The sequence below is a fragment of the Microcaecilia unicolor genome, chromosome 1 (genome assembly GCF_901765095.1).
Source record: "Microcaecilia unicolor chromosome 1, aMicUni1.1, whole genome shotgun sequence".
Classification (NCBI taxonomy): domain Eukaryota; kingdom Metazoa; phylum Chordata; class Amphibia; order Gymnophiona; family Siphonopidae; genus Microcaecilia; species Microcaecilia unicolor.
This window is the reverse complement of record NC_044031.1, coordinates 433192971-433208624: the sequence shown is the minus strand read 5'-3', so window position 1 is coordinate 433208624 and position 15654 is coordinate 433192971. Positions and strand designations below refer to the sequence as shown.

The 15654-nt window shown below is 41.5% G+C and overlaps 1 protein-coding gene across 1 annotated transcript in view; it reads left to right on the top strand.

The window, feature by feature from the left end:
• Window positions 1–15654, top strand: part of CEP76 (centrosomal protein 76) — an 83123-nt gene that overhangs the window by 48841 nt on the left and 18628 nt on the right. The window contains exons 10-12 of the mRNA XM_030212403.1: window positions 9390–9556; window positions 11277–11610; window positions 12907–13124. Coding sequence (XP_030068263.1) covers window positions 9390–9556; window positions 11277–11610; window positions 12907–13124 — 719 coding nt within the window. The remainder of the gene's footprint in view (window positions 1–9389; window positions 9557–11276; window positions 11611–12906; window positions 13125–15654) is intronic.

Genomic DNA, 15654 nt, shown 5'->3' with positions numbered 1-15654 from the left:
GGATATGTCTCCAAGTGCTGCCCAGGAGGGAAGGGTTAGGATAGCTGTTGTAGTTGGAGATTTGATCATTAGGCATATAGATAGCTGGGTGGCTGGTGGACATGAGGATCGCCTGGTGACTTGCCTGCCTGGTGCAAAGGTGGCGGACCTCACGCCTCACCTAGATAGGATTTTAGATAATGTTGGGGAAGAGCCAGCTGTCTTGGTACATGTGGGTACCAGTGACATAGGAAAATGTGGGGGAGAGGTTCTGGAAGCCAAATTTAGGCTCTTAGGTAGAAATCTCAAATCCAGAACCTCTAGTGTAGCATTTTCTGAAATGTTACCCGTTCCACGCGCAGAGCCCAAGAGACAGGCAGAGCTCCAGAGTCTCAATGCGTGGATGAGACGATGGTGCAGGGAGGAGGGTTTTAGATTTGTTAGGAATTGGGCAACATTCTGGGGAAGGGGGAGCCTATACCGAAAGGATGGGCTCCACCTTAACCAGGGTGGGACCAGGCTGCTGGCATCGGCATTTAAAAAGGAGATAGAGCAGCTTTTAAACTAGAGACTGCAGGAAGGCCTTTAAACTAGAAATGGGGGTAAGGCCGTCGCTCAAAAGCGCATGGTTCGGGATAAGGTATCTTTCAAAGATATCTCCAAAACAGAGGGTATCCTGATAGTGAGGTTGCAAAAGAGACCACAGTAGATCAGGTGTCCTTAAATAAAAATCAGACAAAAGATTGCAAATTAATACTGTCAATTACTGAGCATGATGTAAATAGGAACAACAAACATAGTTTGAAATGTCTATATGCGAATGCCAGGAGCCAAAGAAATAAGATGGAAGAGTTAGAATATATTGCACTAAATGAAAAATTAGATATACTAGGCATCTCTGAGACCTGGTGGAAGGAGGATAACCAGTGGGACACTGTCATACCAGGGTACAAATTATATCGTAGTGATAGGGTGAATCAAATTGGTGGAGGGGTAGCATTGTATATTAAGGAGAGCCTTGACTCAAATAGATTGAAAATTCTGCAGGGAACAAAACACTTTTTGGAATCACTGTGGATTGAAATTCCACATGTAAAGGGGAAAAGGATAGTGATAGGAGTGTACTACCGTCCACCTGGCCAGGATGAACAGACGGATGCAAAAATGTTAAAGGAAATTAGGGACGCAAACAAACTGGGCAACACAATAATAATGAGTGATTTCAATTACCCCGATGTGACTGGGTAAGTGTAACATTGGGGCACGCTGGGGAGGTAAAATTCCTTGATGAAATCAAGGACTGCTTTATGGAGCAGCTGGTACAGGAGCCGATGAGAGAAGGAAAAATTCTAGACCTAGTCCTTAGTGGAGCGCATGATCTGGTGCAGGAGATAATGGTGCTGGGGCCGTTTGATAACATTGATCATAATATTGGATTTGATATTAGCTTTCAAGTAAGTATACATAGGAAATCAAATACGTTAGTGTTTAACTTTAAAAAAGGAGACTATGATAAAATGAGAAGAACGGGGAAAAAAAACTTAGAGGAGCGGCTGAGAGGGTCAAAAATGTACATCAGGCGTGGATGCTGTTCAAAAACACCAACCTGGAAGCCCAGGCCAAATATATTCTGCTTATTAAAAAAGGAGGACAGAAGACCAAGCGACAGCCGGCATGGTTAAAAAATGAGGTGAAGGAAGCTATTAGAGCTAAAAGAAAATCCTTCAGAAATTGGAAGAAGGAACTGACTGAAAATAATAAGAAACAGCATAAGGAATGTCAAGTCAAATGCAAAGCGCTGATATGGAAAGCTAAGAGGGACTTCGAAAAAGAGATTGCGTTGGAGGCAAAAATACATAGTAAAATTTATTTTAGGTATATTAAAAGCAGGAAGCCGACAAAAGAATCGGTTGGACCGCTAGATGACCGAGGAGTAAAAGGGGCAATCAGGGAAGACAAACCCGTAGCAGAGAGATTAAATGAATTCTTTGCTTCGGTCTTCACCGAGGAAGATTTGGGTGGGATACCGGTGCCAGAAATGGTATTCGAAGCTGACAAATCGGAGAAACTTAATGAATTCTCTGTAAACCTGGAGGATGTAATGGGGCAGTTCTACAAAATGAAGAGTAGCAAATCTATTCATCCTAGAGTACTGATAGACCTGAAAAATAAACTTGTGGAACTATTATTAGTAATATGTAATTTATCCTTAAAATTGAGCGTGGTACCGGAAGATTGGAGGGTGGCCAATGTAACGCCGATTTTTAAAAAAAGGTTCCAGAGGAGATCCGGGAAATTATAGACTGGTAAGTCTGACGTCGGTGCCGGGCAAAATGGTAGAGACTATTATAAAGAACAAAATTGCACAGCATATTCAAAAGCATGGATTAATGAGACAAAGAGGCATATTTTCAAAGCACTTAGCCTTCCAAAGTTCCATAGAAACCTATGGAACTTTGGAAGGCTAAGTGCTTTGAAAATATGTTAAAGTCAGCATGGATTTAGTGAAGGGAAATCTTGCCTCACCAATCTACTACATTTCTTTGAAGGGGTGAACAAACGTGGATAAAGGTGAGCCAGTTGATATTGTGTATCTGGATTTTTAGAAGGCATTTGACAAAGTATCTCATGAAAGACTCCAGAGGAAACTGGAGAGTCATGGGATAGGAGTTAGTGTTCTATTGTGGATTAAAAACTGGTTAAAAGATAGAAAACAGAGAATAGGGTTAAATGGTCAGTATTCTCAATGGAAAAGGGTGTCACGTTACCAAGCTGCAGGAACTAGGATTGTGAGCCCTTGGGCCACTGCCGAGGAGCAGCAGTGGCAGGCAAAACCACCCCACACTGGAGACTAGGCAGAACAGGACTGGAACCCCGAACTGGAGTTGCAGTAGAGGCAAACAAGCAGGAATAAGCAGAGCAGGCACACTTAAACTTCACCTGCGCTTGGCCGCTTTTCACCAGGGGTTGAGCCCCTGGTTGCAGGTGGCCGGCAGGACTTACTGGGCAAGGCAGGACTGGATACCCACTAGGCTGAACCAGGACTGAGGGTCAGAGGGTAAAGGAACATACAGGGGCAGCAGGGCAAGGAAGGGAAAGCTAAAGGGCAGGACTGAAAGCTGCAAGCAGCCAGTAAAACAGGGAACAAACACTGACAAACAAGGGAAAGAACTAAAAGCTGCAAGCAGCCACTGAAGACAGACAACACAGAAACCTAAGCACTACACAAAGAACTACAAACAAGGAGCAAGACTAAGAAACAAGCAAACCCTAAACTAAACAGACTAACTAGAAACAGGCAATAACTTCAGGCAAGAAACTAGAACAAGGAAACAAACTCAGGCTAAAGTGTAACAAGCACCAACATACCAGGGCCTTAGACGATGCAAAGGCAAAGCAGAAAGGTTTCAAAATGGCTATTAAGCCCAGCAGCAGCTGAAACTCACTGCAGCAATCACCAGGCCACTAAGGGTGCTGTGCAGGTTCAAACAAACAAGCAGGTCTGGCAGTGTGGAAGATCCAGACCGGACTGGGCTGAAATCTGGAACGGGTGACAGCACATAGAGACAGAGACAGAACTAACTCACAAAGAACAGACAGAAGCCAGCTCAGAAGCTGACCACAGGAAATAAGGTGAGTCTGAGAGGGGTCACGGCCACAGATGTGACAAAGGGTAGTTAGTGGGGTTCCTCAGGGGTCTGTGCTGGGACTGCTGCTTTTTAACATATTTATAAATGACCTAGAGATGGGAGTAACTAGTGAGGTAATTAAATTTGCTGATGACACAAAGTTATTCAATGTCGTTAAATCGCGGGAGGATTGTGAAAAATTACAAGAGAACCTGAGAGACTGGGCGTCTAAATGGCAGATGACGTTTAATGTGAGCAAGTGCAAAGTGATGCATGTGGGAAAGAGGAACCCGAATTATAGCTACGTCATGCAAGTTTCCACGTTAGGAGTCACAGACCAAGAAAGGGTTCTAGGTGTCGTCGTTAATGATACATTGAAACCTTCTGCTCAATGTGCTGCTGCGGCTAAGAAAGCAATTATTAGGAATGGAAAACAAAAATGGTTTAATGCCTTTGTATTGCTCCATGGTGTGACCGCACCTCGAATATTGTGTTCAATTCTGGTCACTGCATCTCAAAAAAGATACAGTGTAATTAGGGCGACGAAAATGATAAAGGGGATGGAACGACTTCCCTATGAGGAAAGGCTAAAGCGGCTAGGGCTCTTCAGCTTGGAGAAAAGGCGGCTGAGAGGAGATAAGATAGAGGTCTATAAAATAATGAGTGGAGTTGAATGGGTATATGTGAAGCATCTGTTTACACTTTCCAAAAATACTGGGACTAGGGGACATGTGATGAAGCTACAATGTAGTAAATTTAAAACGAATTGGAGAACATGTTTCTTCACTCAACATGTAATTAAACTCTGGAATTCGTTTCCAGAGAATGTGGTAAAGGCGGTTAGTTTAGCAGAGTTTAAAAAAGGTTTGGACGGCTTTCTAAAGGAAAAGTCCATAGACCATTGTTGAATGGACTTGGGGAAAATCCACTGTTTTTGGGATAAGCAGCATAAGATGTTTTGTACTTTTTTGGGATCTTGCCAGGTATTTGTGACCTGGATTGGCCACTGTTGGAAACAGGATGCTGGGCTTGATGGACCTTTGGTCTTTCCCAGTATGGCAATGCTTATGTACTTATGTCTCAGGAATAACAGCATAATGTAACATAGTAACATAGTAGATGACGGCAGAAAAAGACCTGCATGGTCCACCCAGTCTGCCCAATAACATAAACTCACATGTGTCATTTTTTGTGTATACCTTACCTTGATTTGTACCTGTCTTTTTCAGGGCACAGACCGTATAAGTCTGCCCAGCACTATCCCCACCTCCCAACCACCAGCCCTGCCTCCCACCGCTGGCTAAGCTTCTGGAGATCCCTTCCTTCTGAGGAGGATTCCTATATGTTTTTCCCACACATGTTTGAATTCTGTTACCGGTTCAACAAAGCTTTGCGCACTTCCTCAAACTGGGAGCATGTCTCCATGGACATTCCTTGGAATGCCTCAAGTGCTCTACCAGTGAGCTTTCCTCCCAGATAGCGCACCCAGTCTTTCTGAGGAATCTCATTGAGGCAGCAAATTTTTTCAAAGGCAGATCCATCTATGTCACCTCGGGTATCATCAAACTGTGCAAACATTGGATCCTGCCTGTGGCTTCGGCGCAGGGGTTGGGGTGAAGCTTTGTATATCAGCCAATTCCATCTCCAGCTTCGTTTTCTGCAGCTGGAATTCATGCTCCTCTCCCCGCTATCGCGCGTCACGTTCCCATTTCTTTTGCCACTGTCGCTCTTCTGTTCCTTTTGTTGCAGCTGGTCTGGCAGCTGTTGGCTGTATCATGTAGATCTGATGGATTTCAACTGGCATGGCATCTGGCCCTGCCAATGCATGGGCCATTGTCCACAAGGAGTATGGTTTCCCTTCAGGAGAACTCTGTGCGTAGGCCGGTCCTGCGTCTCCTGCTTGCCAAGGCCATCCAGTTGCTCTTGTGTTAGGTCAGACATCTCCGGTGTCTACTGGCTGTTGCCATTCGCCATCAGCACACTGCTAATCTCTTAACACTACCAAAAAAAAACTGAACTGGGAAGGGCTGTATTATTGCTGCACTTGTTCACTGTGTTCTGTGTCTGGAGGTTACAGATAAAAAAGACTCTGAACCACGCAGTGGATGGTGATCCTCACTTCATGCACTGAGGCTGACAATCCCACTGCTGCTACAAAAAAAAGGACTAAAGGTCTGTCATGAAACACCTAGCCACCCGCTTGGGGCTACCTTCAGTCACTTAGAGGGTCTATCTGCAGCACAGCCCAGGTCTGCCTGCACCTGTTGCTCCTGCTCTACACTAGCACCCTTTTCCCACTGACTGGGTCTCAACCACCTCTGGGCGAGTCTCCTGCTCTCAAATTATCCCCTGTGATTTCTAGGTTACTAGAGCCAGTGGTCCCACAATTCGCAGAAAGCACTCGCAGACCCAACACACAAACCACCAAGATTCTTTATCAGTCCAGACAGGCGCAACAAACTTGTTTATTGTCTTAAAAATTGAACATTGAATAAAAAATGTGCAACTAGCAAACAGGTAACTGAAATATGGATCAATTATAACACTAACTAAAGATTTGTTTACTTTCTAGAAAGTACCAGGGGAGATCAGGACATATAGCTGCTCACCAGTTAGCAAATATAACTGTTTTACAGGGCTTCAGCAAAGAGGACTCTCTGTCTTTCTTCTCCCGGGCTGAAACGGGGGCAAAAGCCAGTACAATCCAAATGAAACGAACTCCTGGGCCAATCAAGAGTCCAGAACAACAACTTTCAAAAATAGCTGGTTACATCACTATAGGCATTTCCTTTATCTGTATGATAACTAAAATAAAGAACGGACATTCCTTTTGTAACAGTTTTAAACATAAACATGCACCACCTGCTGGCCAAACTAGAGAAATACATTTCAAAAAATATTCAGTATAATTTACAAGCTTAAAAACACGCTGTTCTGTCACATTTCTTATTTGACTTTCCTGCACTGAAGCCCATTTAGACATCACAGGTTTGAAAATATGTGCCAAATATGAGCACAAGATAGCCCAAGTATTCCCCTCTTCCCTTCTTTCGCTCCAAAACTGAAACCTTAAAAGTGGAAATTTAGGAAGGAAAAGACAACTGAGGGTCAAAGATGACCTCCCCAATCCGGAGAGACAATCAAGTGGAATAGTAATAGAAATAATGTTGGGGGGCACTGTCGATGTACAGACCTAACCTATGGTCCAGTATCACTTTTGGGGTGGGGGTTTGGGACAAAAAAATCCTTGGGGATTAAGTGGGGGTGACATCCTCTAATCCCTCTTGTAGAGCGCTGCACAACATGAGAAATCACATGTAAATCTCTTGGAACATAAATATGCATCCTCTTCTGAAATGGGGGAATGCACATGTATATTTCAGCCTTGCACTAATCCCACCTAAAACACACCTAGACCACACCCCCTTGCAATATACATGTATTTGCAAGTGGACGTATACATCCCAGCTTTCTAAAAGCTGGATTTAGACATGTATGAGATGTACATATCTAAATGCTTGTTTATAGACATTCAAATCATAAATTGGGTTTCTAAAATATAACATCGGGGTGTTGTGGTAAGATAGACCAATGGTTTGTCATTCTCAGAATTCCTGTCTGTGACAGTATTTAGTCTGGGTCACTTAGGGGCTTATTTTCATAGCACTTAGACTTACAAAGTTCCAATAGAACTTTGTAAGTCTAAGTGCTATGAAAAATGTCCTCATATTATGTAAGCAAACAAGTAACACAACGCATTTTTACAGAAGTGGTCTGTCAGAGCAAGAACAAGACATGCATTTGCTCTAAAGGTGTTCTACTGTCGAGTGGTAATATTATGTCCCCCATGCAAACAAAATTGTGCATCTTATGTACTTAACTGTGTGATTGAAATGGCAGCTAAATGGAGTATGACTCGTGGTAATTCACAGAGGAATTATAGTATGTCAGGGTTCATTTCATTTAAATGGTCAAAAACTTGTATAAGTGGGAGCTATAGTAAATACTTCAAACGAACGCTCTGCATGCCATAAACCTTTGAAGCTTATGTATTAGTGACCTCAGCGGAGACTCATTTCACATGGCTCATATGATCACTTACTTCAGATCCACAAAAGTGCTGTTGCTCAATTCAATGAGCCACTATAAGGCTCATGGAGCAAAACACAAAGGCTGGGTGATATAACCAGTCCAAAGACCATCAAGATAATACCACCAAACTGGATGCATCGAAATTCAAATTCGAGGTTTTATTCAAACATAAGCCCGGCGTAGCCACATTTCACTCTCAGACCGTGTTGGGAGTATAATATAAATTACAAAGGACATAAAACATATACAAAGTGACAATAATTTAAAAATTGTAATAAGATTATATACAAATACAATCAATAAATACTCCTATATCTCTGCTAGCCTCACAAGATGCCATAACAATGTTTGACGTTAAGTTAAACCAGTATTTTTAGCATCACCATGTGGGAGACTCAAACTAGTTCCAGTTGTTCTTTAATGCAAGTAATCTGAAATAAAAAGAAAATAAACATCTACAGCTCAAGTGTTATAGAAATATAGGTGCTCATTTTCAAAGCACATAGATGCATGTGTAACTTTGTAAGTCTATGTGCTTTGAACATTTCTCTCTCAAAGTTCTCATTAGTAGTTAGCAATTACTAATGTTGAATAGTCTGTGAAAACCTAATACTACAGATCTCTTTTTGTAACATACTCACAGCGCTCCTTTTACGAAGCGGCGCTACTGATTAGCATATTCTGAATTCAAAGAAGCTTTTTCATATTCAACGCATGCTAATCAGTAGTGCCGCTTCATAAAGGAGCCCACAGTTTGATTGCTTTTTCTCAGTAATCATAATAAAAGCTGCAAAATACGAGTGACATAGACCACATAAGAAATTTCTCAAACTATTCAAATACAGTACGATGCCAATTATCTGGACCATCCTCAGCAAAGTGTGGTCCAGATAATCACAAATCCGAATGATTGGACAAATCATCTCTTTGCACTTGCAGCTGCTGTTCCTTATCCCATGGAGACTCTGCAGGGGTTTCTCAGCCTTACTTCCACTGGGCCTTTCTACAGATGGGATGAGTTGCTCAAACCTATGAAAAATTAAAATTGCTCACCAGAAGGATACGGCACCATTTGGAGCTGGATAGAAAGAAGGCCTCGTGAAGGTCCACTGGGTAGCGCGTGCCTCATACTGACGCGCAGGCACATAAATGTGACCATGCATGGTATGTAGGCACTTGCGACACAGTGGAGCTTTGCGTGGCCTTCTTTCTATACACCTCCAGATGGTGCTGTATCCTTTTAATTTTTCAACTACCTGTGGGAAATGGAGATTGGGGGGGGGGGGGGGGGTGATGTGCTGCTACTGGACGGGCCTGTTCCCACTCTGGCCCACCCATATGTATGCTGTTTTGTGCCATTCCAGTAATGGTGTTCAGATAATCGACATCGTACTGTAACTAGATATTAAGAGCTTCAAACTTTTGTTTGACAGTTCTGCTTCTGTGCTCATTTAGTCTCAAATGAACATTTTAAGTGGTTTTTACCCATACAGATTAGTGAGCATGGGCACATGTTTTTCAGGATGTCAGTGAGTATTCATCTGGCGCATTTGCATATGTCTGGTCTAATGATCAGGTTAAATTGCATGTTTTAGTTGTGGCCCTAGAAGGACCACAGCAAATAGAATACCTCTGTGATGTATACTTTTTTTTACTGACTGGACCTTGTTACTGTGTGTTTTTTTCTAGGGGGACTGTGAAGATCATGCTAACCTTTTGTGCAGCCTTCTCCTAGGTTATGGGCTGGATGCATTTGTGTGTATAGGGACAAAGGCCAAAGGTGTTCCTCATGCATGGGTGATGACTTGTAGCACGGATGGATCAATTATATTTTGGGAGAGTTTAACAGGCCACAGGTAAAAGTGAGCCCTGAGGTACAGTATGTGAGAAGCATTTGCTTGGTGGATGGGATGTACTTTATGAAACAGAACTATGTGACTTCTTTCACATATTTGTCTGTGCAACTTCCTGTAGTGTTAAATTATAGGATATATGATAAAACAGGAGATAATCCAGTGCATACAGTCAAACAAGGATTTGTGGATTCCCCAGAGCAGGGAGAGAAGGTGCTGTTATCTCTTGGAAATAGCTTTTCCTCCTGCCTCCACACTGTATAGAGGAAATGATAGATGGGTATATAGATACCACAAAGTGCAATATATTAGTTGTGATTAAGTGAAATGAAGCATAGAAAGGAATTGGCCGTTGTTGTTAAAGAAGCGCAAGCGCTGGTCCTTAAAAGGGAGTGCCTGAGCTGGGTCTACTGTTGACATCTCATGACATCCTTTTAATAGGCATATAGAATAGCACTGTTTTTTTAAAGGGTGTAACTATGTGCAGTATATATTCTGCCTGCCATAATGTCCACTTGTTACCAGTTTAGCAGCAACATATTTAACTGGTACTTTTGAAATGAAATAGTTTTTTTTTTGTCACCCCTGTTTGGAAGTGTCTAGAGGTAATGGAGGGAGAAATCCCAGAGCTAAATATTGAGGAAATTGAATGTTGGTGGGGCAGCACAATGTGGGGTTTGTTTTTGTCTGGGTTGGGAAAAATTGTTTTGTTTTGTTTTTTTTTTAGTTTATTTGGTAATTATATTTTGATATGTATTTATGAATGTGATGTAGTTATCTTTACATAAATTCTGGTTATCATGAGTATATAATTGGAAATCAAGAAGGGCTGGCTGGACTAGCAGAGTGAATGATGTAGACCTGTGACTGCAGATACAGACACAAATATTGCTTCACCCTGATATCAAAACAAGTACTTAACTAAGAGTCCCTGAATGCACAACCTCCAAAATCACTGTTTCAAGATATTACAAAAATAACTGGCACATCAAATGTTAAAGTACGAACCAATTTTTAGCAGCAGTGTAAAGTGCTTGCACTTTGTGTGGGTTATACCTTTTAAGTAGCATTGCTGAATATATGTTTGTGGTAGCTAACACCACTAATTGCTTGAGCTGGGTCTACTATTTTGCTGGCTTAACTTGAAACGGATAACTTATCCATTTAGCAGGTAACCTTGGAACTTCCCAGGGATCACGCCTAACTCTTTTACCTCTTATACATATAACTATATTATGTGCATAGCACATGTTGCATTCTGTGCATAAAGTTACACAAAAAAACTGCTTTTTTTTTTTTTAAACACCTTACCTGGGTGGTATCAATGCCACCCATATTGGTATTTTTGAATATTTGCTCCACAAAGAACTTTGCCACCTTTCATCATTTGAAGATGGTGTCAAATGAGACCAAATGTTGATAATATATTTGGTAGACTATTTACATTACAATTTTGTTGGGATTATTTTTGCTACAATACCATTTTTATTTGTTTTATTCTGTATATATCTTTGTACTCTGCCTTGGGTAAAAGTGGATTAGAAATAGTAAATCTAAATCTAATCTATTAAACATTTTTGTGTGTGTTGGATCCCCTATAAGTGGAGACTGCTTGCTTCATCCCCTTAGAGCAGAGCTTCCCTGGTGAAATGTAATTTTGTGCTACTTTCTGTGTAGCACTGGGAGGTCATGCATTCATGTTTTAAAATCTTATACTTTTCAGGTACGTTCACAAACCCATAAATCCCGATGATCCCCCACTGATTGAACAGCCTAAGCCACTGTATCCCTATCGCACAATTGGCTGCGTCTTCAACCATCAGAGGTTTTTGGGTAATTGCCAGCCCTCGGATGCAGTAGAACTCTGCATATTTGACTTGCATGATGAATCTAAGTGGAAACCCATGAGCGAAGAGGCGATTAAATCTGTATGTAGCCCAGGATCCACCACTTCCCTGCCGCCTTGTCCTCCTTTTTGTGCTTCTATGATTGATGCAGCTGCTGTGAGTAATGAGATAGAGCTGCAGCTGAGGATACTGGTGTCTGAGCATAGGAAGGTAAGAATATATCCTGGTTCATTGCAAAACTGTTCCAAGCCATTTCTTTAATAGCACTTTGAGACTAGAATCATAAAGCATGAGTTGCATTAACAATGTGTAAGATGTCCGTGTCAAAAACGTCCAAATGCAAGCCATTTGGTTGTGGGAGGAGTCAGCATTTGTAGTGCACTGGTCCTCCTGACATGCCAGGACACCAGCTGGGCACCCTAGGGGGCACTGCAGTGGACTTCAAAAATTGCTCCCAGGAACATAGTTCCCTTACCTTGTGTGCTGAGCCCCCCAAAACCCACTACCCACAACTGTACACCACTACCATAGCCCTTATGGGTGAAGGGGGGCACATATATGTGGGTACAGTGGGTTTGTGGTGGTTTTGGAGAGAGAGCTTGATGTTTCCGCCACAAACGTAACAGGTAGGGGGGGGGGGTATGGGCCTGGGTCCACCTGTCTGAAGTGCACTGTAGTACCCACTAAAACTGCTCCAGGGACCTGCATACGCTGTCATGGACTTGAGTATGACATCTGAGACTGTCATAGAGGCTGGCACGACATATTTTTAAATATGTTTTTTGAGGGTGGGAGGGGGTTAGTGACCACTGGGGGAGTAACGGGAGGTCATCCCCGATTCTCTTCGGTGGTCATCTGGTCATTTCGGGCACCTTTTTGTGCCTTAGTTGCAAGAAAAACACGTCCGGGTGTAAGCGCCATGTCTAGTATTACCCCTTCCCTTGTAGGCACCATTACTATTTGTTGGAACAGCAGGTTTGGGCAGGTCATTCTTCAGGGTCTTTGAGATATAGAGCTTAACTTGATTTAAGATTGTGTCTGTTTAAATTTGAAAAAAGAAATCCAGAATTCTAACCCATCAAAAGGACCTGTCCTGTCAACAGGACTTTTATTTTCCCCCTTTTTTTATTAGAAGACATCCCTTACCTAGGAAGTCCATGGTGTGTGACAATGGTGAACACCTTGTTTTCAGAAAAAGCCAAGTTGCTTACCTATAATAAGTATTCTTTGAAGACAGCAGTTCACCAGTCCTACTTCTTCCTCTTAAATAGTTGAGCTTGTGTGCTTAAGTAGAGAATTGAAGCACACCGCGTGATCATGAGAATATTGGAACATATTCAGCACATGCTGAAAGGAATTTTGAAGATTTTCAGGAGAGTTCAGAAGCAACCATCAGTGTCAAGTGACAATGACCAACTGTGTGTGTGATTGGTTTTCTTCAGAGAACATCTGTCAAAGATAAGCAATATGTTAATGCAGTTCTTCTGTCTCTTCTTTGTCCTGAAGGATTTGGGCCTCACCACCATTTGGGACGACCAGCTTTCCTATCTCTTGTCACCAGCTTTGGCAGCATATGAGACTGAACGCACTACTGGCATTTCTGCAGGAAATGAAGAATTTCAAGATGCTATCAGGAGGGCAGTACCTGATGGACACACCTTTAAAGGGTTTCCTATCCATTTTCTACATAGAAATGCAAGAAGAGCATTTGCTACTTGTCTGCGGTAATGTAGCACATTCTTTTTTTTTTTTTTTTTTTTAAGTCTTACAATTTAACATATACTGTACTGGGTTCCAGGAATTTTACCAATGTCGGTGAAATCTCACAAGTACTTAAATTTGAATAAAACCTAGCTCTAGCTTAGATATTCATTTTCAAATGGAAACTAGATATATAATTGTCTTTTCGTTCAATTTTAACAAATGTGTTTTGTTTTTTTTGTAAACTGTTAACCCTGTTTGAAGTTGGCTAGGAATTATTTATTTCACTGTGTGTTTCAGAAGTGACTGTGGATGCAGTGGTTTTGATTTTTGCCTTTCTCTGAACTGACAGAGTACTTTTAGACAATCAGAAGTCACTAGTTGAATGGTTTCCTTTTGAACTAACCAACTGCATAACCTACAGTATATGGTTAAGGATGGAATATTAAATATACTGTATGTTTCAAGATAGTCTGATGAAAGCAACAGTGAGACATCCATCTGACACTAAATAAGATTTTAGACAGTGCCGGGATGGAGCCTGCTGTCTTGGTACATGTGGGTACCAGTGACATAGAAAAACATGGGAGCGAGGTTCTGGAAGCCAAATCTAGCTCTTATGTAGAAAGCTGAAATCTTTTCAGATGTGCTCCCCATTCCACATGTAGCACCCAAGAGATAGGCAGAGCTCCGGAGTCTCAATGTGTGGATGAGGCGATGGTTCAGGGAGGAGGAACTGGGCAACCATCTGTGGAAAGGGGAGCCTACTGTTACATATACTTACATCATATTATATCTCTGTTGTTTGAATTTCAGTGCTGTTAAATATATATATTTTTGATCCTGTTTCATGGTAGTCCTATTAGGTTTCAATTTGCTGTATTTACTGTATTTATATTTGTACTTGTACATTTTGCTGTTGTTATGCTGTTAACAAAATTGAAAGTTTGATGTTAAACCTACTGTACACCGCCTTAGGTGAATCTCTTCATAAAGGCGGTTAATAAATCCAAATAAATAAATATTCCAGAAAGATGGGCTCCACCTTAAGCAGAGTGGAACCAGGCTGCTGGCATTGACATTTAAAAAGGACATAGAACAGCTTTAAACTAGAAACTAAGGGAAGGCTGACAGCCACTAAAAACACATATACATATAAAGAAGCTCATACAGTGAGCTTATCTTGTTGGGCAGACTGGGTGGACCATACAGGTCTTTATCTGCCTCATCTACTATGTTACATGGTTCTGAACAAGGTATCTTGAAAAGATATCACCAAAACAGGGAAAACACGGCATCCGGATAGTGAGGTTGCAATAGAGACCATAGTAGACGAGCAGACAGATTTTAAAGATTGCAAATTAGGGAATGAAAAGGGGGGGGGGGGAGGTGGAAAGGGGAGGGGGGAACGGGTAGGGTTGAAATTGTTGTAAAATGATGACATGAATCTACAGTATTTGTATTTGCTTCTTTATTGTTCAATAAAATGTTTAAATATAAAGATTGCAAATTATCTCTGTCAACTGCTGAGCAAGTTGTAAATAAGAACAACAAACATTATTTGAAATGCCAGAAGTTTAAGAAATAAGATGGGGGGGGGGTTAGAATATATTGCACTAAATGAAAAGATAGATATAATAGGCATTTCTGAGATCTGGTAAAAGGAAGATAGCCAATGGGACACTGTTATACCAGGGTACAAATAATATCGCAGTGATAGAGTGGATCAAATTGGTGGAAGGAGTAGTATTATAGGTTAAGGAGGGCCTTGAATAGATTTAAAGATTCTGCAGGACACATCTTGGAATCCCTATGGCTAGAAATTCTATGTGTAAAAGAGAAAAGGATAGTGATTAGAGTGTACTACTGTCCACCTGGCCAGGATGAACAGACAGATGTAGAAATGTTATCAGAAATTAGGAAGGCTAACAAACTGGGTAACACAATAATGAGTGATTTCAATTACCCCGATATTGCCTGGGTATGTATAACATCAGGGCATGCTAGTGAGGTAAAATTCCTTGACGAAATCAAACATTGCTTTCTGGAGCAGCTGGTACAGGAGCCAACAAGAGAAGGAAAAATTCTAGACCTATCTTTAGTGGAGCGCATTATCTGGTGCGGGAGGTAATGGTGCTGGGTTCGCTTGAGAACAGTGATCATGATATGATCAGATTTGATATAGGCTCTGGTGTAAGTACACATAGGAAATCCAATATGTTAGCATTTAACTTTCAAAAATGAGACAATGATAAAATGAGAAGAATGGTGAAAAAAAAATTAGAGGAGCAGCTGCGAAGGTCAAAAATTTACATCAGGCATAGATGCTGTTCAAAAATACCATCCTTGAAGCCCAGGCCAAATATATTCCATGTATTAAAAAAGGAGAAAGGAAGACCAAATGACAGCCGACATGGTTAAAAAGTGAGGTGAAGGAAGCTATAAGAATTAAAAGAAAATCTTTCAGAAACAGAGACTAGGGTTAAATTGTCAGTATTCTCAATGGAGAAGGGTAGATAGTGAGGTTCCCCAGGGCTCTGTGCTGGGACTGCT